Source organism: Pelecanus crispus, chromosome 9 (genome assembly GCF_030463565.1).
Source record: "Pelecanus crispus isolate bPelCri1 chromosome 9, bPelCri1.pri, whole genome shotgun sequence".
NCBI lineage: Eukaryota > Metazoa > Chordata > Aves > Pelecaniformes > Pelecanidae > Pelecanus > Pelecanus crispus.
This window is the reverse complement of record NC_134651.1, coordinates 31,619,702-31,642,679: the sequence shown is the minus strand read 5'-3', so window position 1 is coordinate 31,642,679 and position 22,978 is coordinate 31,619,702. Positions and strand designations below refer to the sequence as shown.

At 60.9% G+C, this 22,978-nt stretch overlaps 4 protein-coding genes across 4 annotated transcripts; all 4 read left to right on the top strand.

Moving 5' to 3' along the window:
- The first annotated feature begins 640 nt into the window (after window positions 1–640).
- On the top strand, window positions 641–4,787 carry C8G (complement C8 gamma chain). Its single transcript, XM_075716905.1, has 7 exons — window positions 641–790; window positions 1,679–1,818; window positions 2,719–2,789; window positions 3,136–3,243; window positions 3,544–3,645; window positions 3,955–4,011; window positions 4,768–4,787. Exons 1-7 carry the CDS (start codon window positions 641–643, stop codon window positions 4,785–4,787), a joined length of 648 nt encoding a protein of 215 aa, XP_075573020.1.
- Window positions 4,788–7,741: 2,954 nt separating this feature from the next.
- Window positions 7,742–10,271, top strand: LOC104035008 (lipocalin). The gene is made up of 6 exons (XM_075717038.1): window positions 7,742–7,840; window positions 9,013–9,152; window positions 9,302–9,378; window positions 9,544–9,657; window positions 9,906–10,007; window positions 10,246–10,271. The coding sequence occupies exons 1-6, from the start codon at window positions 7,742–7,744 to the stop codon at window positions 10,269–10,271; spliced, it is 558 nt and encodes a 185-aa protein (XP_075573153.1).
- Window positions 10,272–11,708: 1,437 nt separating this feature from the next.
- LOC104035010 (lipocalin-15-like) lies at window positions 11,709–13,867 on the top strand. Its single transcript, XM_075716904.1, is given in 6 exon segments — window positions 11,709–11,804; window positions 12,296–12,435; window positions 12,666–12,736; window positions 13,034–13,141; window positions 13,628–13,729; window positions 13,842–13,867. Coding segments are annotated over 6 exon segments (543 nt in total).
- A 1,694-nt stretch (window positions 13,868–15,561) lies between these two features.
- Window positions 15,562–21,631, top strand: LCNL1 (lipocalin like 1). The gene is made up of 7 exons (XM_075716610.1): window positions 15,562–15,710; window positions 16,008–16,147; window positions 16,721–16,791; window positions 17,459–17,569; window positions 18,122–18,223; window positions 20,822–20,847; window positions 21,441–21,631. Exons 1-6 carry the CDS (start codon window positions 15,618–15,620, stop codon window positions 20,845–20,847), a joined length of 543 nt encoding a protein of 180 aa, XP_075572725.1. The 5' UTR covers window positions 15,562–15,617; the 3' UTR covers window positions 21,441–21,631.
- The last annotated feature ends 1,347 nt before the right edge of the window (window positions 21,632–22,978 follow it).

The window sequence follows — 22,978 nt, the reverse complement described above, 5'->3', positions numbered from 1 at the left end:
CCGGCCTCCCCACCCCGCACTTCCGCTCGGGCTTCCCCGGGCCGCTCTGGCCGCCCCTCTCGGTGTTTTTTTCCTCCCTTCCAATCACCGTGCCGCTTTGTGCTGCAGGCCGGAGAGCTCGAGCCCAGAGCTCCCCACAGCGCGCTAGGCGCAGCTAGCCGAGCGCGGCACGCTCGCTCACGATCGACCCTCCAGTTACGGCGCTGCTCCGCCTCGCCCCGCCCGGCCTGATCAGACCCCGCCCCGCTCGAACAGGCCCCGCCCCCACGTTGGGCCCCGCCCCAGTCGATCAGGCCACGCCCTCCTGATCAGACCACGCCCCCACTTAACAGGCCCCGCCCCACCACCCGCGGGGTTGAGGCCGCGCGGGACCCCCGGGCCTGTGGTGGGGCTCCCCACTCCCGACCCTGCCCGGGATCGGGCCCCGCTGCACCCCCGGCGGCCCTGCCCAGCCCAGCTCATGGGACCCCCTGCACCAGCCTGCTCCGGCCTTGACCTCGGCCCTCCCGGCCTACCCTGGCCTGCAGCTCCCAGAGGCCCCTGCCTGGCCTGGCTCCAGCCAGCCACAGTGCCTGCCTGCCCCCACCGCCCTCCTGCCCCCGCCGCTTCCCGGCAGAGCGAGCCCCGCCAGAGTGGCACCATGGCTGCCCTGGGCACCCTCCTGCTCCTCAGCCTGCTCCTCATGGCCCCGCCGGGGCTGGGGCAGAGGCCAGTGCGGCGGCAGAAGCCACCCCCTCCCCAGAGCCTGTTGGAGAAGGTGGTGGCTCAGAAGGAGCTCAGCCTCCCCCAGGTGAGGGCTGGGGCCGGGCGGGTCAGTGGGCACCTGTCCTCCCCATCGGGGCTGGGGGCACAGCACTGCGCTCTGGGCCGCAGGGAGGCAGGGGGGGCTGCAGCCTGTCCTCCTGTGTGTCCCCTTCTGGGTCTGACCCTGCAGCGTCCCCCTGGCCCAACAGCATCTGCCCCTTCAGACCTGCCCTGGCAGCCTGGCCCCCAGCCTGAGCCCCTCGGTTCGCTCCCAGCCACCACAGTCAGGGGTCGCCGGAGCACGAGCCCGGCTCAGCCCCCAGGCACTGCCCATAGAGCTGCCCCATGAGGCAGGCGCAGGGGCGGAAGCCTCACCAGGGAACCCCGCCCTGGCTGGCTACTGTCCAGCCAGACCCCTGGCTCCTGCAGCCACCTCCATCCTCAGCCCCGGGGCCAGTGCAGCCATTCTCAGGTTTGGGTTTGGGACTCCCTTCCCCTCGTGGCGCTAGATGTGGCCTCCAGCCAGGGCTTGGGTTGAGCTCAGGGCTCTGCTGGGGGGTCCAGACTGGGGCCGCAGGGTCTGGGCGTGGGAGCTGAGTGCTTGCCCACCACATACCTGGGGTGCTCACAGCCTCCCTGGCAGCATGCGGCATTCAGGGGATGCTTCAGATACTACCCCCTCCCCACAGCCCCACTGCTTCAGCCTGTCCCTATGCCAGGTTCCTATCTGTCCTGCGCTGTCCCACCCCCTGGCTCCAAACAAGGGCAGTCATGCCCCGTGGGCACGCCAAGGGGCCAGGCTGCGGGTAGAGGTGCCAAGCAAGCGGAGACAGTACAGAAGAAGGGTGCTCGGGGTTGTGGGTGCTCGGGGCAGTGGGGTGGTGGCACCCTGGGGTACTGACCTGGCAGATGGTGCCACCCCCATGCCATGCAGCTCACAGGGAGGTGGTTCCTGGTCGGCGTGGCCTCCCGCTGCAGCTACCTGGCGGAGCACAGCCACCAGCTGGAGGCCACAGCGGTGACGGTGACCATCCTGGATGGGCAGAGCCTGGCCATCAGCACCTTCAGGAAGCTGTGAGTGATGCTGGCAGCTGAAGCCGCAGGCAGGGACAGGGACGCTGCAGACAGGTCAGAGCAGAACCAGTGGTCTGGGATGAGGACGGGGGACGCTGGGTGAGACAGGGACGCTGCAGGCAGGTCAGAACAGAGCCAGTGGTCTGGGATGAGGACAGGGGATGCTGGGTGAGACAGGGACGCTGCAGGCAGGTCAGAACAGAGCCAGTGGTCTGGGATGAGGACGGGGGATGCTGGGTGAGACAGGGACGCTGCAGGCAGGTCAGAACAGAGCCAGTGGTCTGGGATGAGGACGGGGGACGCTGGGTGAGACAGGGACGCTGCAGGCAGGTCAGAGCAGGACCAGTGCCCTGGCCACAGGCTCCAGGGAGCAACGTGTGGGTGGGATGTCCTCTGGGATGTTTTGTGGTAGAAGCCCTGGCCACAGCAGGGCTGGTACCCTACCACCTGCATGGTCACCAGCCCGGGGTGGGCTTGGGCTGCGGAGGCTGGGCAGGGTGGGGGGCAGCCAGGCTGGGGAAACCGAGGCACCAATCAGGCACATGCTTGCTCCACAGCCGCCCAGCCAGGGACCTGTCTCTCAGGGCCACCCCAGGAGCAGCATGGCTGAGGAGGGGGGTCTTCAGTACATCCGTGGGTGCCTCCCCCCAGCCCCCAGGGGTCTGAGCGGCTGAGCCAAGCTCAGAGCTGCAGGGAGGGGGTACAGACAGCCTCAGCAGGTTTTCAGGCTCTATGTTTCTCCCTATGTCTCCACGGGGCTCTTGGGACATCCCTTTGCAGCATCTCCCTGGGGGGAAACCAAAGTCCCAAGAAAACAGGTCCTGTGTGTGCCCTGGCAAGCAATCCCTGGGCTGGATCCTCCCCAGCCTGAGCTGACAACCTGCTACTCTCCCCATACAGGGACGGGATGTGCTGGGAAATCAAGCAGCGCTACCTCCCTGTGCAGGCCCACGGACGCTTCCTCCTGAAGGGTGAGGGAGGCCAGGCTGCAGTGACAGGGGGGCTGCAGGGACCGCAGAGCTGGAACCCCCCACTCCTGCTCTCAGAAGGGCTTTGGTACCAGTGTCCTCCCTCCCACTGCCCGCCCAGTATTCCACCTCTGGGGTCTCAAAATGTCCCAATGCCAGATGCCATCACAAGCAGTGCTGCAGACTGGTGCCTGCTGATGGGGAGTGGCACCCTGTGGGACTGCACCTGCTCTGGTCCTTACTTTCACCCCTTCTACACCCCACTTGTGGCAAAACAAGGCCCTTGGACAGTGCCAGGGCTAACCAGGCTTAATCGGGACTAACTGGGGCTGCTTTCTGTCTTTCCCAGGCCGTGGCTATGCCAGCAAGGTGGACATAGTAGTGGGCGAGACAGACCACAGCAACTACGCCATCCTCTATTATGAGAAGGGACAGAGCATCTCTGTCAAGCTCTATGGTGGGTTGGTGCTCGCGGGCTTGTGGTGGGTGAAGGACAGCAGCAGCAGAGGGGTGGGAAATCCATGCTGGGCTCAGGGGATGCCCACTGGAGCCCCAGACGCCCCAGAGGCAGAGATGGGGTCTCCCTGAGGGTCCTGGTCCCCAGATGGAGAGTTTTGTCCCCAAACACTGTGGGGTGTGGGGAGCCGGTAACCAGCTTCTCTGAGCTGAAAGACCCCTTGGCAACTTTGCTGCGGGGGGCACGGGGGGCTTTGGGGCAGAGCTCGAGGCCACTGACAGTGTCTCCCTCCTGACGCAGGACGGACCAGCCAGGTCAGCGATGCTGTCGCAGACAAGTTTGAGCGGCATGTCAGGGCTGTGGGCCTGAGCGAAGATGTGACCTACTACTTCCCCACATACGGTGGGTGGCACACAGTCCCCTGGCAGCAGGGGGCACCTGCAGCGAGGGCTGTGCCCAGGAGTGTCCTGGCAGTGGGGGCTGGGGTCCGTCCTCTCCAGCGTGGGGAGGGGGAGGCACATCCACATGGGTTTGGGCAGCTTGTGGCTCCATGTCACCCAGAGTAGGGCCATGTGTGGGGTCTGTCCCCATGTTGCAGCCATCCCAGGGACAAGGATGCAAGATGCAAGGACTGGGCTGTGTCCCATGGTGCAGGGCCGGGGGGTCCCGGGTGCCCAGGCAGGGTGACCGCCCAGGCTCTCTCTCTTGCAGGGTTTTGTGACTCCGCAGACGAGTTTCACATCCTCGACGGTGAGTTGCAGATCTCAGGCAATGTGCTAGGTCCCCCTCATGTGCCAGGCTTGGCCACACATTGGGTACCATGTGGGTTCTCCTGCCCTGGCTGTGGGCTGGGCACGCCAGGCCAGACCCACGCCGCACAACGGCTGTTGTCCCAGGAACACAGGGGGGCTGGTCTAGCACAGGGGTTCATGCCAGCACATCCCCCAGGGCAGGATCCCTCTGTGCCCTTGTGTGGGGCAAGGAGGTGGCAGACCATCACCCAGGATGGGCATCAGATGCACCCTGGCAAAGCAAAGCCCTGTTTGCCTCCTACATGGGTCAGGCTGGGTTTAGTGGAGTCTATATTGGTGTTTCCTCCGGTGGGGGCTGGCCTGGGATGGGGTGTTCTGGGACAGGGACACCCTGGGCTGAGAGCTGGGGCCCCTGGGGACAGCTCCATCACTTGTCATTGATGCTTGGGGATGCAGAGGTTGGTCTCCAGCTTTGGCGCTGGGCTGTGACATCTCACCAGCCCCTCAGCACTTCTCCTTCCTTTCCAGAAACGAAGCTGTAGGTGCAGATGGCACTGCCAGGAGGTCCCCAGAGCTCAGTCCTCACCTCATCCAGCCACCCACGGCCACACAGGACTGAGCCAGGGTTTGGTCAGATCCCACTGCAGCTCCACAGCTCTCTCCCCAGCTCCTCCAGCTGTACTGGCAGCTGTGCCTGTCCTTGTCCTGTCCCCCTGCAGCTGTGTGTCACCCCTCCTGCAGCTGTGTGTCACCCCTCTGCTCTGCTCCCCAGTGCCCTGCAGCAGCCAGTGACACCCCAATAAATGCCTCGGAGAAGGGTCTATGTCCAGCCATGTCACTCCTCGATCTGCCCCAGCAAGGCCATGCTGGCTCCACCCCTGGACTGCTGGTGCCCTGGCACTGTGCTCCTGGCCCAAGGGGTGCTTGGGGGGTCATGCAGCCCCCTCCACATAGTCCCGTTGTCCTCTCCTCAACCATGGGACACTGAGGCAGGAATTGTGGCAGTTCCCGATTTACTGTCCAGTGCTGTAGTGCATGTGTGTCTGGCTGGTGAGTGACAGAAAGCCCCGAGCACCCAGCACAGTGTGGGGAAAAGTACTGTGCCTGGTGCCATGGGGCTGCATGGGCTTGGGGGCACTGGGGACCAGCACAGGATCAGCCCTTCCCCTGGGATAAGCCAGGACATCTCAGTGACCACAGAGGAGGAAACCTCGACCCCACAGTGTTCCTGGCAGTGAAACACCTCATTCCCCTGTCCCAGCCCTGTGGACTGCATTCCCCAAGGGGCTGCTGCCTGGGTTGGACCCCTGCCTGCGAGGGCTTCCCAAAACCTGCCTGCACAGCCAGCACCCCACTGGAGAACCAGGCAGGGGATGTCCTTTGCATGCTTTGAGCACACTGTGGGGGCTATGGGGGCCGCGGGGGCTTGGACTGGGGGTGCAACCAGGGTAGAGGGGCTGCAGCCCCAGGGTAAACGCTGCAGGACCCCTCTCCCCTGTGTATCCAGCCTGTCCGGGGCTGTCCTGCCACGTGCTTGGGCCGGGGTGTTTTGGGCGAGCAGTGCCAATTCCCCAGTGCAGGCTGGGCGGTGGGAGGGGACGGGGAGCAGTCCCCAGCAGCAGGCTGGTGCCGTGCTCCAGCCACCCCGCAGCCCCTGGGGTGGGGAGTAGCCCTCTGCCCACAGCGCCGGTGTTTTGCAATCTTTGCGGAAACTGGTAACACATGTTGTTTATCAGGGACTTATGTAAGGGACCGCCTCGTGACTCGCCCGAAGCCAGCGCCTGTCCCGCTGCCCATGTGCAGGGCAGTTGTGTCCGGCCATGCTTGCAGACCCCCCAGGCCACCTGGTGGAGGCTGGCGGAGTTGGGGTCTTACGGATCCAGCTCACTTTCTGCCCTGCACCCACCCGCACCCCAGAAGTGGCTGCACTGTGGCGGAGCCATGGCAGGCTGATGGGAGGTGAGGGGAGAGCCCTGTTCTCTCACGTTGGGGAGCTGGGCTGGTCCCCAAGGACCCCCCTGCACCCTGCACCAGCCCAGCCCTTGTTTATCTGGCATGAACCCATTTCTGGGATGCAAACACCTGGGTTGTGCCTAAGGGTCTATGTCCAGGCACTGCAGTGATCCACAGCCTGGGCACTTCTGTCCCACCTGTGCCCCCCAGCCCCAGCAGCAGGCTCAGCCTGCCGCACGCTGCCACCGGTGCCCCCATGTGCCCCCGCATGCCCCCACGCTCCTGAGCTTGCACCCAGATTTGCCACCCAGCTCCTTGGGCTGGCCTCCAGCTTTGCCCCCCTCAGGAGAGCCAGGAGAGCCAGCACCTCCTGGGCACCCCCTCCTGCCACCTGGGCAGGGCAGAGAGCCGAGGACACTGGGGCAGTGGCAGGGCACTTTGTGTCCCTGCCCCAGTGCAGGACTACAGTGTCACCCATGGGTGCTCCATGCCTCTGATGCCCAATGGAGAGAGCTCCTCCCAGCACCCTGCACTCTGAAGGTGGGCTCAGCCACCAGCCCAGCATGTAGGGGGGTCCCAGCCAGGCTCTCGTGATGCTCAGTCCTGCCCAGCTCAGCTTTTGTTTTGTTTTAATAAATCGGCAGAGCTGGGGCTGGCCCGGCCCCTGGCATGTGGTGTGCAGGGGCAGGCTGGGCTCGCAGCTGGGTGCAGGGAAGGGAATGTGCTGTGGCAGGCAGGCAGGGTGGGCTGCCAGACAAAAAAAAAAACAACTGTTGTGAAACACGCTCCTTACATAAAGCACCTTGGCAGGGCCACGCTGCAGGGAGAGCTGCTGGAGCTGATGCTCTGTCTAGCACAGCCAGCCCTGCCCAAACCGTGCCAGACCCATGGGTGCTGCTGCTGGTGTTCATCCCCAGCCCTCACCCTGTGGGTGTTCAGGATGTCCTCAAATTAAGGGGGGGCAGCTCAGTGCCTGCTGGTGACCCCAAGCCAAGGGGGAGGATGTCTCCCAGCACCTTTCGGCAAAGGGTGCAGGGTGGCATGGGCAGGGGATGAAGCACTGGAGGTCTGTCTGTCTGCGTGCTGGTCCCCAGGGAGCTGGGCATCGGGGCTGCCTGAGGCTGGGGTCTAGCTCCCCCCCCCAACACCCCCAGCCCCCCAGCTCACCAATGGGGTGCACTGGAGCTGCACCTTGGTGGGACACACCCCGACGGGTGGCAGGGCCAGCTGAGATGCTTCCTCGGGTGATGCAGGGACTTGGGTCAAGGCAAGGCAGGGGTCCCGCAGGAGCACCCAAAGGTGCCCACAAGTCCCATGGGTTGGATCAGGACCTGGCAGGCACTTGACATTCCCTCCACCTCGCTTGGGCCCCTCTCTGAGTCTCTGAGCCATCCTGCAAGGACAGGGCAGCCAGCAAGCCCTGGCCCCTGGTCCAGGCCCCCTGCCTGTGCCTGTGGGCAGCCCCAGCTGCCCGCACTGGCCCCGGGCTCTGCAGTGCTGTGGGCAGGGACAGCTGCCGTGCTGGCTGCAAGCTGTATTTTTGCTGCAGAGCAGTTTGGCACCCCAAAGCAAACATGTCATATCAACAGGAGGGAAACATTTGCAGGTTCCCCTGCCTGCCCTTTGGCTTCAGTGCTCGGCCGTGCTCTTGCTTGCATAACGGCATGGGGGGGAGGCAGGGCTGGCCCCCCTGGGGCCACTGCATAGCCTGCCCATAAATAGGGGCTTGCCTGACTCTCCAGCACTTCAGCACTCTTCCGGCTCCTCTCGCTTGGCTCGGCTCGGTGGGAGACATGCACGCCATGCTGCTCAGCGTCCTGGGGCTGGCCCTGCTCGGGGCACTGCACGCGCAGGACAGCATTCCCGTGCAAACCGACTTCCAGCAGGACAAGGTGACCCAGCCCAGCCGGCATCACCTGCATGGGGGTTTGGGGTGTTTTGGGGGATCCTCGCCCTGAAAATGTGCGGAGATGGTGTTGCAGGTGGATTTGGGGCCAGGCTGGCCTCGTCACTGGGAGGGGCAGGGCGGCTGGTGCACCCGCAGCACCCTGTCCCTGGGGAGCACCCAGGACCTGGGTTTGGTGGCTCTGGAGGGGATGCAGAATCCAGGCTCCAGCCTGTGAGGCAGGACCAAGTAGGTGTGGGGCTGGGCTGTCTCCTGTGCTGTGGGGTGGGTGTAGATGCGCAGGGATTTTACAGGGGCGACTGGGAAAAGCAAGCTCAGTTTCAGAGGCAGCACGGAGATGGGCCATGGACTCTCTCCTCCCCGAAACAGACCACATCGACCCCCAACCCATGGTCCCAAAAAAACAAGGGCTGCTGTGCTGGGGGATCCCATGCACCCCTCTGCCCTCCCAGCCACTGGGTGCTGGCATGCTCAGGGTGCTTGCACTCCCCTTCCTCCCCCCACGATGGGCAGCACCCAGTGCAGGACAGCCCCAGCCCAGCTGCACACTGGGGTCCTGGCCCCACAGCCCCGGGGTCCCACCGAGCTGGGGCAGGTGCCACGCTGCCTGCTCCTCCAGGCAGCCTCCGGAGGGGTCCTGGGGGACACAGCCACCCGAGAGAGGGTGGGGATGGGGATGGAGGCATGTCCTGCAAGGATGGGGGCTGGCATATCCTGCCAAGGTGGTCCCAGCACAGCCCATGTCCAAGGCTGACAGCACCCCTCTGGGTGTGCTGAGCTGGTGGCCCCCAGGGACCAGGCTGGGATGAGCCGTGCTGGCACCAGGGTCCTGACATGCCCCTGGATGGATACAAATGGCATCTCAGAGCCAGGCTGTCCTGTCGCCCCCTCCCAGGGCTTGGGGTGAAGATGAAGGAAACACCCTGAGTACCGGGCAGTGAAGGGCACGTTGTAAACCAGGGCTCTTCTGGCTGCTGGGTTTTGTGGACACCAAGAGCTGTAGCAGCTCCCTGGGGGACAAGGACCCCAGGATGCCCTCCTGCCACGGGGTGCAGGCTGGCAGGGGAGGGGGAGGTGTCCTGGGCTGGGGTTGACAGGCAGCTGAGGGGCAAGACAGGGTCTGCGCCTGGCTGGCGACTGAGTGGAGGTTGTGTGCAGCTCATGGGGAGATGGTACAGCATCGGCCTGGCCTCCAACTCCAACTGGTTCAAGGAGAAGAAGCAGCTGATGAAGATGTGCACCACTGTCATCTCCACCACCACAGAAGGGAACCTGGAAGTCGCTTCCACCTACCCCAAGTACGGGCATGGGGAGGGGGTGTGTGAGCAGGGGGTGCTCCTCCATCCCAGGCTGGGGTGGTGGGCGCTGGTGCCATACCTGGGGCTGTGTGTGGGCTAGAGCACCTCCCCCCCCAGCCCCTCTGACATCCTTGTGCTGTGCTCCGCAGGGGTGACCAGTGCGTGAAGAGGAACAGCCTTTACACCAAGACGGAGCAGCCAGGGCGGTTCAGCTACACCAGCCCACGTGAGTGCCCAGCTCCCAGCCTGTCCTCTTGTGTGGCAGCCCTTGATGTGCCCCCAGCTCCCAGCCTGGCCCCACTGTCTCCTGTCCCTGCTCCTGTCCTTACCATAGCGCCTTGGAGCTGGCTCAGTCCCTGGGGCTGAGCTGTGCCCTCCCTTTCCCCCACAGGCTGGGGCAGCAAGCATGACATCCGTGTGGTGGAGACCAACTACGATGAGTATGCCTTGGTGGCCACCCAGATCTCCAAGAGCACCAGCTCCTCCACCATGGTGCTGCTCTACAGTACGTCTGCCCTGGGACCTCCATGCCACCCACCCCCCAGAATCCCCTGAGGTGTCCTCGGTGCGACATCTCTCCCACGGGAGAAGGGCAACATCATCTCCCAAGCTGGGGTGACCCATGGGATAGTTGGGTTGGGCCCTCCTTTGTGGGGACACTGGCCCTTGCTGGGCTGCCCACACCCTGGGGCAGCATGACCCATCACTGGGGGGTGCAGGGGGGACTGCCTCTCACCCTGCTCTCGGCTGCAGGCCGGACGAAGGAGCTCAGTCCCGAGCGCCTGGAGAGGTTCACCGAGTTCTCCAGGGAGCAGGGCCTGACGGATGAAGAGATCCTCATCCTGCCCCAGACCGGTGAGAGCAGTCGGTGGGAGAGGCTGGAGGGGCAGGGGGTGTCGGAGAGCAGGGGCTGAGGTGCCCCAGGGTGCTGAAAAGGAGGAGACCCTCCTGCCTTCTCCCTGCCTCCCTGTGGGGCTGGCATAGAGCCAGCCGTGGGGTGCTGCTGGGCACAGCCCCATGCAGGGTCCCTCAGAGGGGTCAGCAGTCCCCCAGCCCCTGAAGGAGCTGATCTCTGCTTTTCTTCCTCCTCCAGACAAATGCATGGAAGATGCTGCCTAGGTGAGTTCTGCCTTTGCTGGGGCTCAGACCAGCCATGCAGGAGGGTGCAGGGGGTGCTCAGAGCCACTCCACTCTGCAGAGCCCCCATCCCCATCCCATCCCCCCCCAGGGCTGCTCATCTCGCTGGGGTCCCCTTTACCCCTGCTGGGGATGCCCCATCCCATCCCATCCCCATGGGAGTGGCTCTTTTGTTGTTCCAGGCCCTGGGTGGTGGGTGCCTACCCATTTGGCACAGGGCTGGCAGAGCTGACGTGCCCCTTTGTGTCCCTCTGTCTCCCCCAGCTCAGCCACACTCGCTCCCTCATCTCTTCCAGGCAGACCCACCAGCTGCTGCTGGCTGGAACGCCGAGAGCACTGCAAGCCGGCAGCCGCCCTGTCATGTCCCATCCCATCCCTAGCGCACCCCCACCACTGCAGCAGCCTTCACATCCCACACCTGTATACCCATCCCCATTAAAGTCCATATAAAACCAGCCCCCCACCCTTGTGTGCTGGGTCATTGCAGGGGGGGCTCCAGTAGGGTGATAGGGAGCTGGAAGCACGGCTGGTGGTGGTGGGCTGGGCTGGGGTTGGCACCAGGAGTCAGGGCTGATCCCATCTCCTGTCTGCAGGGCCGCTGGGGTGGGACGCTGTGTGCACTTGCAACCCCATGCCAAGGTGCTGCCTGGCCACCAAACCTGCCCCGTCCAAGGAGAAGGAGCCCTCAGGGCTGGGACCCGCTGGGGGGATCCACTCCTGTCTGCCCCCTTGGGCACCCTGGGCTACCCCAGCCTCCCTGCTTCAGTTTCCCTGCTGGAGAGCAGGCTGGCAGTGTGGGGATGGGGCAATGGGCAGTCACACGGATGTCTCCAAAAGTGTGGGGGCAGGATGGACATGAACCAGAGCACAGCTGTGAGTGTTGGATGTGGCTCAGCCCTGGCCATCCACCTGCACTCCATGCCATGAGCCCAGACCCTCTCTAGGAGCAGGGTCTGTACCCACTGCCAGCAGCCTGGGAAGCTGCAACCCCTTCTGGGAGGCACTGGGCTGTGGCTCAACCTTGGGCTAAAACACCCACCCAACTATCCCCCTCCTTGAGGCAGGATCTGTCCAGGAACTGCCAGACCCTGGGGGCAGCAGGCAACAGCCAAGACTGGGGCACTGAGGGCACCCTCATCCTCCTACCTGGACACAGCACCGGGTACAGGGCATCACCTGACGTGCTCCAGGCTGGGTCTCACACAAGGCTGCATTCATCCAGGACTGGGCAATTAGAGAGGGAAAGGGCCAACACTGTCACCTAACACGGGTACAAGTTGTGTACTGCTCTTGTGTAACCTGTTGCATAAAGCAAGGGCGGGCAGGTGGTGCTGCCAGTGGCAGGGGCTATAAAGGTGGGTGTGGGAAGAGGCAGGTCCATGCACCCTCTCCTGCCTGCATCCAGCCCCTGGAGAAAGGATGACAGCGTTGCTGCCCAGCCTGGCGCTGGCCCTGCTCTGCCTGCTGTGGGCAGGGGCTGAGATCCCTGCACAGTCGGGCTTCAAGGCCAAGAAGGTAATGGCACAGGGTGCCCACCTGGCCAGTCCTGCCTGGGCTGGAGGGGCTGGCTGGAGCAGGATGCCTGTGCTGTGTCCCTGGGCATGGCCAGGCACCCCCAGGCACCCCCCAGTCCCAACACCAGGGCAGCTGCCAGAATGGTGTGGATGCTTGTGCAAAATTGGGTTAGCTCTGGCCAGCTCGTGCCCTCTGTGGCCAGACCCACTGCAGCGACATGAACAACCATGGTGTGGTGCCGCCAAGTGTGCAGCGCTTCCCCAGGGAACAATGGGCTAGACACTGTGCCCACTGTCCTGGCACATGGCAGGGCAGGGTGTTCTGCACACAGGCGGGTGGCAGGTCCCCATGTTAGGCTGGCTGGTCCCCACAGAGGGTGGCAGTTCCTCCACCGCAGGCTGGCAGGTTCCTACAATGGGCTGGCAGGTCTCCCTGGCAGATGGCAGGTCCCCACGGCTTCCCCAAACCCCACTGGTGATGTTCTGCTGTAGTTTGCAGGGACATGGCATGTTGCAGCCACTGTTTCCAACTGCTCCGTGTTCCTGAAGATAAAAGACAGGATGAAGTCGTCCATCACCACAATCAGCTTCACACCGGAGGGGGACCTGGCTATGAAGCTTTTCTGGTCCCTGTGAGTGCCCATCCTGCTCACCATGTCCCTCTTGGGCCAGGGGTCTCCCCTCCCCACCAAGGCGGCTGGGTGAGGAGCATCATCCCACAGACCCACTGCCCCATGGTGCCTGGTCCTGCCTGTGCCCTGGCGTGTCCCCTGGGCAGGCTGGGCTCCCCCTGGCCCCACCACCCTGCTGCACTCCCACGTGGCGTTGAGCCACGTTTGCCGTTTCCATTTTCCCTTTCCAGGCTGGACAGATGCCAAAAGTTTGAGCTGCTCTTCCAGCAAAGTGGGCAGGCAGGGCACTACATAGGTACGTGTGGGTAGGGGGGATAGGAGCCAAGGACACCCTGAAATGGAGGGTGGGCATCACTGGGCCCCTGTGTCCGGGGAGCGGCAGGAGGCAGGTTTGGCCCTTCTGCCTCCATCGCTCAGCAAGAGGTCGTGCTGCGGGCAGGTGCCCAGCTCTGCTGGATTGCACAGGGGTTCCCTTCTCATAACCCCTTCGGGCAAATCTGGGACTCAGACCCTGAGCTGTGAGCCCCAATGAGGGCTGTGGAGGTGCCCAGGTTGTGCCGCGTTGCCCAACTGGGCACTGTCTGGGGTCCTTTAGCAGGACGAAAGAGGGACCTGTGTGTGATGGAGACAGACTATAGCCACTATGCCATCATGCACGAGCTCCAGCAGAGTGGACGGGACCCCAGCACCGCTCTGCAGCTCCTCAGTGGGTATTGGGATTGGGGACAGGCACCCACAGCTCCCTGGGGTGGGAGATGGGCACTGGTGGGCTCCCCACCACTGCCACAAACCACCACATTGGCACCCAACATGCTGGCACCAGGCACCCAGGCACATCTGGGGAATTCATTTTGGGGTGAATGAAATCTTGCACCAAAAATATCCCTAGTTTATTGTGGTTCGAACCAAAGCCCCCCAGCAGTCTGCCAGTCCAGCTGCGGACCCCCAGCACCGCCAGCTGCCCCATACCACCCCAGGTGGGTAGGTTACCCATCCCAAGCAGTTTGTGCCCCTTTGCTGCCAGCCCGGGGCAGCTGTGGGCTGCCTGGTGTCCACCCTGCACCCCCATGGCTTTGCTTTTGCTCTTCCCTGGGGTCCCATCACTGCCCCATGGGAGCCAGACCCCTGGTGTCGGGCTCACTACCAGGTCCCCCCACACTCACCAGCCCCCGCTTTGGGTGTCTGGCTGCAGCGAGGGAGCAGGACGTGAGCCCCCAGCTTCTGCAGAAGTTCAGAGAGCTCATCCCCACCATGGGCCTGACCAAGGACATGATGGCTGTCCTGCCCAAGTCGGGTGAGTGCCAGGAAGGCACGGGGTGGCATGCACAGCCCCTCTGCATGGGTAAACTGTGGGGGCTCAGGGTACTGCCCATGGCATGCTCACCCTTCTCTTTGCTTTTCAACAGATCAGTGCACCAAGGCCATTGGGTGAGCATGGCTGGGGGAAACTGGGTCTCCCTCCCAGCATGGTCTGGGCTGAGCAGGGACTCACAGACATGCGGGGAGCCCCCCGCCTGCCTCAGGGCTCTACATCTCATCAGCTTTTCCCTGCTCTAACAGCTCATCCATCTGTCCTGCCTCCCTGCAACTGAAGGGGCCAACACCAGCGTCATGTCTCCAGATGTGGTGGAAACTGGGCTCTGCTCCCTCCTCCATGGTGCCCCTTCCCATCCTCCCCGGCCGGGCTCTGCCATACCTGCTGCCCTGTGCCAGAATCACACCTCGTCCTCCTAAATAAATAGGTGCAGAAGCTACCCCAGAGCTCCGTGCTTTTGTTGTCGGGAGCAGGGGTGCTGCCAGGGTCCCAGGCACCCTGAGCCCAGTGGTCCTGGATCCGACCCTTCCTTCTCAGCACCCCAGGAGTGTTGGGGGGCTCCTTTGCTGCATTGTTTGCAGTGTCCAGCATGGGGAGGATGGGGAGCAGAGGATGGGGAAGGTGCAGTGGGGCGTCTGCCAGGGATATGGGCAGCGGAGAATTGAGCTGGGATGAACCCCTGTTCAGGCAGCTCAGCTGCGTGGGCAGCAGGTCTGGGCAGGCAGGGTTAAACAGTCAGGCTGCCCAGACCTGCTTGCATGGGCTCTGGCTTTGGGCAGACAGCTCATCCCCAGGACACCCTGTTCCCTGCTTAGCCCCTACCCCCAGGGCCACCCAAGTGGGAGTGGGGCTGCTCTGTGGCTGCCCAGGGTAAATGCATGGCAGGAAGGGGACCCCCACGCCTGTCTCCTGGCCTCCTCCCCGTCCTGGCCTCCTCAGTGCCCCCATCTGCCCACTGACCAAGGTTGCACCATGCTGCCATGAGTCCCAAGGGCAGCCAGCACCCTTCTTCCACCCCCCTCCACCTCCTGTGGAGCAGAGGCAGCCCCTGGTCCCCCCTGCTCTCCCCTGCCCCAGAGCAAGGGTTCCTCAGTGCCCAGCCAGGCACGGGGCTGCAAGGAAACAGCATGGATCCTTTTGGGACTGTGACCCCCAGAGCCTGATGGAGCCAGGGCACAGGGCACAGGGGACAACACACCCCAGGAAGGAGGGAACACTCCAAAAGTGACATGAACTCCATCCTCTGCTTGCCCTGCTCCAGGTGTGTCACGCTTTGCAGACCCTGAGTACCCCAGAGCGGGTGGGTGAGCCTGCGTGGTCACCTTGGAGTCAGGTCATGCCAGCAGCATGCAGGTGCCTGGGTTTGGGCACGATCCCAGTGGCAGCCTCGGGGCAGATGCTAGGCTGGCCATGGGGACAGGTCACCAAGCCCCTTCATGACGGGTCACTGGGTGATGGTGCTGCTGTGGCCCATGCCGGGAAGGACCTCTCTGCTCCTCCTGGCAGACCTCCCTCAGCCAGCTGGGAAACAAAAGCTCTTTGTTCTTTCGCAAGCAACTGAAGAAACTGGGAAAATCCTAAATTTCAGCACTGGCGCAACACCTCTTGCAACCCCGCTTCTCAGCCCCTTCCTGGGACTTGCAGGCACTTCCCTTCTTCTGCAAGACAGGAGGTTGTTTACCCTGGGGTGACTTCAGTGCTTTGAAACCACCTTGCCCAAGCCAACACTGCAGTGTTATCCGTGCAGCTTCGCACGCAGCAGGACCGGGGGGGGGTGGGCAGAGGGGAGGGAGCATGGTGCTATAAAAACAGCAGCCCCAGCACTGCTCTCTATCCTGCTGGTGAAGCTGGATGAGGCTGTGGCAAGATGAGGACCGTGGGGCTGAGCCTGGGGCTGGCCCTGCTCTGCTTGCTGCACACACAGGCCAAGGACCCAGCTGAGGGGCTGGACAAGAGCAAGGTGATCCGCAGCATCCCGGGGAAGGGAAGGTGGGATGTGGCCTCTGGTCAGCAGGGTGGGGACTGGAGAGGTGTTTTGATACTGGGGACAGCTGGGGACCCCACAGCCACTGCTGGCTCCACTGTCACAGCCAGGTGAGGGCAGTCATGGAGCTCCAGTGTAGGTGCCCCAGCAGGAATTTTGGTGCCCAGAGGGGATGCTGGTATCCCCATGGCCTGAGGGTGTCCTGTCTTGGTCCCCGAGGAGGGAACAGCCCCTGCCTGCTCCTCTGGACTCAGAGCCCACCCTTGCTACCAGATTGCAGGGAAATGGCACATTATTGCTCTGGCCTCCAACTCTGAGAGCTACCTCCGAAAGAAGGACAAGCTGAAGATGGCGATGGCCACCATCACAGTCTTGGGGGAGGGCGACCTGAAGATCTCCTTTGCCATTCCCACGTAAGTGCCAAGCGCTTTTCTCCACGGGCTTCACTGACTGACCTCCTCCCTGGACCTTCACCAGTGGGTGTCCACCCAGGTGCCTCCACCCAGCACCCACCAAAGACCTGGGCAGGGGGTGAGGCAGGGCCACCAGCCCCATGGTTTGAAACAGAGCCTTGGGAGAGCTGTATGGTGGGCACCCCTTATTCAGGGCAGGCCAGGCAGGCTCAGTGCAGCACCAGCCAGGAGTAGTTCCACCACAGAGCCTGAGGCAGCTCGCTGCTTCCAGCAGGGATGCAGCAGGATGATAAGGGACACTATGATTAAAGCTTTCCCAGCAGGACCAACCTCATCCCACCAGCTCAGAGCATGTCACCCCATGGGGCAATCCTCAGGTGCCAGCACTGTGCCCTGCCAACCCAGGCACCCATTGCTCCAAGGGTGCTAACTGTCCCCCACCTCTGACCACACCATCTCATCCCTGAACAGCAAGTCCCACATTTGGGGTAGCGACCCCAGAGCCAGTGTTCCAGGGGAGGGGAAGGGGGGGGTCACTTCACCCCAGCCAGATCATCCCTTACTGTTTTGCAGCCCAGAGGGATGTAAGAAATCAGAGTCAATCTACAAGCAAACAGGCATCCCAGGTGAATACTACAGCTCTGGTGAGTGGGGGGAGCCTGACCCCTAGGACAGGGCAGAGGCACTTCCTATCATCCCTGTCTGAAGCAGCTGATTGTCCTGGGGTACCTGGCCCTCAGGGGTACCTGTCTGCCTCTCCTGAGATCCTGGGGTGGGACATCCCTCTGTGGCTGGTTGCCAGCTGCATCCCAGGGCTGGTCCATGCCAGGGCTAATGACCATCCAGCATGGTGGATGCCCTGCTCCCTCCCTCTGGGAAGCTGCTCTGGGATAAGACAGACATATTCAGTCCAAGCTTAAAACCTGGGGCAGAGCAGGTTCATTCTGCAATGGGGCTGTGGATGGATGTTCCCAAAGGATGAAGCAAGAATGGTTTCCACCATCCCCAGCCCAAGTGTTAGTCTGACACTGGCTGGGCTACTCCACTGTCTGCAGTGACTGTTCCCAGACCCTCCTGTGTTCACCTTCCTGTTCCTCTGCTCTGCTGTGATCTGTGGGCTCCCCCAGGCTTTCAGAGGAGCCTTAGCAAGAGGAAAAACCAGGAGGGGGAGACCCAGAAGACAGACAGGCTGGGTGGACCTGGCCTTTGGCAGCCTGCATGGGGCTTCATGCTCTTACAGCCCTTTTGCAGTGTGGGATTTCTCAGAAGGAGGTAATTAATTTTTTTGCTTTCCTCCACATCCTTCTGCAGAGAGAGGCAATAAAACAGCACAGGTGGTGGATACTGATGGCAAGACGTACGCAGTTATCTTTGCCTCCAGAGTGAAGAATGGGAGGACCTTGCACATGCTGAGGCTCTACAGTGCGTAGTCAGTGACAGTCTGACGGGGGTGAAAAGTTCGGGGGTCTTGGGGTGCTTCGCAGTGTCCCGAGAGGCCAGGTCCTGCGGGAGAGACCCCCTCCTCACCACTGCCCTCCTTCCCTGGGTGGGGTGCAGGAGCAGGGCTGCTGCATGTCCCCTGTGCAGCAGGGGAAGGGGCAGCAATTTGGGGCTTACAGGGGTGGCTGGGGCTCAGGCTTCTGCGCTGTGCTGGGAGTCCATGGCCTTGGGTAAGTCACTTGGTGAAATGGGGCAAAGAGGGGGGGACCTGCTGCAAGGGGGGGCAGAAGCAGTGGGGATGGGAACCAAGAAAGGAGACACTGTGCTGGTGCCATGACCTGCACTTTGTCTTGTCCCCTGGGAGGGGTGTCTCATGTGCATGGCCACCACCGCTCTCCAAGACCTCCACCACTGCCTCCAGCCTTCTCTCAGGGACCGTCATCCATCCCATCCTCACCTGGGCGCACTCACCAGCTGCCCAGGAGATGCAGGGACAGGCCACAGCCTGGAACTAACTTGTGTCTTTGCCTTTAGGCAGAACCCGGGAGTTGAGCCCCAAAATCACAGCACTGTTCAAGAAGCTTGCAGGGGAGAAGAGCTTCACCGATGAGATGATCAGGATGCTGCCCAGCCAGGGTGAGCAGTCAATACAGGGAGCCAGGACGCACCAGCAGGGACCACCTTGGCCCATCACTGCCACCACTTTGCAGACTGAGCTGGCAGAAGAAAGTGCTGGTAGCAAGAGTTGCTCTGGCTTGGTGCATCATGGCTTTTGCCTTGCTCAAGTTCTTAGAATCATAGAATGCTTTGGTTTGGAAGGGACCTTTAGAGGTCATCTAGCCCAACCCCCCTGCCGTGAGCAGGGACAGCTTTAACTAGATCAGGTTGATCAGAGCCCCATCCAACCTGACCTTGAATGTTTCCAGGGATGGGGCCTCCACTACCTCTCTGGGCAACCTGTCCAGTGCTTCACCACCCTCATGGTAAAAAATTTCTTTCTTATGTCTAGTCTAAATCTATTCTTCTTTAGTTTAAATCCATTATTCTTTGTCCTGTCACAACAGGCCTTGCTAAAAAGATTCTCCCCATCCTTCCTGTAGGCCCCCTTTAATTACTGGAAGGTCGCAATAAGCTCTCCTCCGCAGCCTTCTCTTCTCCAGGCTGAACAGCCCAAACTCTCTCAGCCTGTCCTCATAGGAGAGGTGCGCCAGCCCTCGGATCATTCTGGTGTCCCTCCTCTGGACCTGCTCCAACAGGTCCATGTCCTTCTTGTGCTGAGAGCTCCAGAGCTGGATGCAGTACTCCAGATGAGGTCTTACCAGAGCGGAGTAGAGGGGCAGAATCACCTCCCTCGACCTGCTGGCCACGCTTCTTTTGATGCAGCCCAGGATTCGGTTGGCTTTCTGGGCTGCAAGCGTACAGTGCCAGCTCATGTCCAGCTTTTCATCCACCAGTACCCCCAAGTCCTTCTCCACAGGACTGCTCTCAATCTCTTCATCTGCCAACCTGTATTGATATTGAGGGTTGCCCCATCCCAGGTGCAGGACCTTGCACTTGGCCTTGTTGAACCTCATGAGGTTCACACAGGCCCACCTCTCCAGCTTGTCCAGGTCCCTTTGGATAACATCTCATCCTTCTGGTGTGTCAACTGCACTACTCAGCTTGGTGTCATCTGCAAACTTGCTGAGAGTGCACTCAATCCTACTGTCTATGTCATTGATGAAGATTTTAAATAGCACCGGTCCCATTACGGACCCCTGAGGGAGTCCACTTGTCACCGGTCTCCATGTGGACATCAAGCCATTGACCACTACCCTCTAGATGTGACCATCCAGCCAATTCCTTATCCACTGAAAAGTCCACCCATCAAACCCATATCTCTCCAATTTAGAGAGAAGACTGTTGTGGGAGACTGTGTCGAAGGCCTTATAGAAGTCCAGTGATGACATCCATTGCTTTTCCCTTGTCCACTGATGCAGTCACTCCTTCATAGAAAGCCACTAGATTGTCAGGCAGGACCTGCCCTTGGTGAAGCCATGCTGGCTGTCTTGAATCACCTCCCTGTCCTCCATTTGCCTGAGCATATCTTCTAGGAGGATCTGCTCCATGATCTTCCCAGGCACAGAGGTGAGGCTGACAGGTCGGTAGTTCCCAGGGTCCTCCTTTTTTCCCTTTTTAAAAATGGGCACAACATTCCCCTTTTTCCAGTCAGCAGGGACTTCACCTGACTGCCGTGACTTTTCAAATATCATGGAGAGTGGCTTGGCAACTACATCAGCCAGTTCCCTCAGGACTCTGGGATGCATCTCATCAGGTCCCATAGACTTGTGTAGATTGATGTTCTTCAGGTGGTCTCGAACCTGATCTTCCTTTCCAGTGGGAGGGGCTTTACCACCCTGCTCCCCATCTTTTGGTCCATCGATTCGGGAGGGGTGAAGAGAGACGTTGCTGGTGAAGACTGAGGCAAAGAAGTTGTTGAGTACCTCAGCCTTCTCCTCGTCTGTTGATACTAGGTAGCCTTTCTTGTTCATCGAGGGGGTATGCTTTCTTTAACCTTCCTTTTCTGGTTGATATACCTGTAGAAGCCCTTCTTGCTATTCTTTACATCCCTTGCCAAATTCAGCTCCAGCTGTGCCTTGGTCTTCCTGACCTCCTCCCTACACAACCGGGCAGCTTCCCTGTACTCTTCCCAGGACACCTGTCCCTGCTTCCACTGCCTGTGCAGTTCCCTCTTACTCTTTAGTTTGACCAGCATGTCTCGACTCAGCCATGCTGGTCTCATCCCTTCCCTGCCTGATTTCTTACACTTGGGGACTGAGAGCTCTTGCGCTCTATGGAAGGTGTCCTTAAAGATCTGCCAGCTCTGTTCCATTCCCTTGTCCCTGAGGACCGTTTCCCAGTGGGTCCTTCTGACTAACTCCTTGAAGAGCTGGAATTTTGCTTTTCTAAAATTTAAGGTTCTGACTGTACTCCTCGCTTTTCCCATATCCCTCAGGAGTGTGAACTCCACCAATGCGTGATCACTGCAGCCCAGGCTGCCTCCAGTCTTGACATCACTGATGAGCTCACTTGCATTGGTGACCATCAGGTCCAGTATCGCATCCCCTCGGGTAGGGATGTCTATTACCTGGCACTGGTCTATTACCAGTTCATTCCTGGGTTGTCTGTTTTGGGTGCTAAATAGGACTAGCCAGACCACAGCCCCAGAGTCAGCCTTTCTCTCTATTTTCACAGAGGAATGCAGCCTCGATGAAGTGTAGGTGAGTTGCTGCAGTGCAACATGGTGTTTGCAATGTCATCAGCTGGAAGTTGCTCCCCTTGGTGCCCCAGCAAGGGCCACCATGAACTCCTTGAATTACTCTGGGGGCTGAGTTGTTCAAACCTGTGCTGGAGCTCATATGCAGGTAAGACTGTTCCCTTTGGAGCTGCTCTGCAGCGGGGGCCCCCAGGGTGCAGCTGCCTGGCGGTGAGCAAGGGCACTTGAACCGAAACCACCAGTTCAGTGGAGAAACAGCTGCAGAGCTCATCCAGTAGTGAGGGCTGGGACACCGGCTCTTGCCAAAGAGACCTTTGCCAGTTGTGGACTGGCAAAACTGGCCAGAGATTGGGTTGGTGTCTCACCACGCAAAACGTGGTGTTTGTTGGCCCACCCTGGCACGTGATTTCCCACCACACCAGTACACATTCAGTTGTAGGGGGTTAGCTAGAAATCCATTGCTGCAGATGGCTCGCCCTACAGAGCTGGGGAGAACTGGAAGAGAACACACTGATCCCAATGGAAAGCCCCGCTTGGCCCTCTCTGTTAACCTCCTCACCTCAAATACTTAGCCCACCTCTCCCGTCTGTTTTCTAGGAGGTGCAGGCTGGCTGGTGGATGCTCCTGCTGAGCAATGCAAGACCCACACACTGAAGTTCTAGGCTGCTGCTCCACTATCCCTCTTTCGAGCTTGGTGGTCAAGGCTCTGACATGTTTCCTGCTCCTCCAGTGCCCAGTCCCTCCTTTTTGCCAAATAAACAAAATCTCACCCTGGAGCTTGGTGTAGCTGTCTGAGGAGAACCTGTGGTCTCTTCTGTTGTCCTCCGGGGATCTGTGGGTGGTGAGCAGCCAGGGGCGATCCTGGGCTGAGTACCCAAGTGAGGGTAGTTTCGGAGCCCACCAAGATTTTCCCTCCTGGGTACCTCCCACAGGGCAGGAGCATGGCCAGGCAGAGGTGAGGCAAGGGGTGCAGTGAAGGATGGAAATCCCATGGGCATGACAGACTGGGTGAAGAAAGGCCATGGGACTTGGCCACAGAGATTGAGGTTGGAGTCTGGAGGGCTGCAACCACCGCCACCATCCAACTCACCTTCCCTCCACTTGCCCTGCTGCAATCGCAGCCCTCTCCTCCCCTGGAGCCCTGCTCGTCCACCAGCTCCAGCTGGACCAAGGCAGTGGCAAGACTCAGCTTTGGGACCTCTCAGCCCCACAGTGCTGCAGGGCTGGTGGAAGGTGGAAGGTGGGTGTCTGAATCCTCCAGACCCAAACCCAGAGAGCTGGTGTGGGGCTGTGCGTGGTCTGGCCATCATGCAGAGAAAGCCCCCGCTGGAGTCAGATTATCTGGTGGTGGTGGACATCTGCCTCCAGAGACTGTCTTCCTTTGAATTTATATTTCTGAAATCCCACTCCATCCTTCCCTTCCTGGTCTGTTCAGCTCCTCAAATCCACCTGGGGGAAACCACAACCCACCCAGGGTAACCCGTGCCCCCTGTGAAGCCCTACCACCTCATGCACACTCATCTCCAGGGCTTGGGCAGGGCTCACAGGCACTGAGGTCTGGCAGGGTATGAAGCAGCTTGTGTCTCTCCTGGAAAAAGAAGTTCCTCCAAAATCTCTCTGCTGGCCTTTCTACCTTGCCTGTCCCTGGCTGGCCTGGCTGGTCACCCGGGCATTCGTTTCAGCCCAGGATCTGCCTTACTGCTGTGTGACAGTAGCAGGTACCCCTGGAAGGTGGTGTTCCAGCAGCTAAGCACCTCAGATGTTCCTAGGTGCTCCTTCCTCCTCCCACGGACCAGGAAAATACTTTTGGGAAACTGCCTCTCCTGATCTTGAGGATCATGCATCTTGATGTCCCAGCAGCAGCAGGACAAGGGACCTCACTGGGACTTCCCAACCCAGTGTCATCTCCACCCTCTTTGGAAGGAGCCCAGTGTTTCCAGCAGGAATTCTCCCTGGCAGTTTGGACTGGAACACTTCAGTATTTACCACACTCCCAAGACCACTGGGCCCACACGCAGCTTTGCCTCAAGGCTTGTTTTTGGTACATGTATCGATGCAGATGAGAACATCCTGCTGCCAGCAATGGCCTTTGCCAAGGCTTTGTGTGACAGGGAGTCCCAGTGTCTCCACATTGT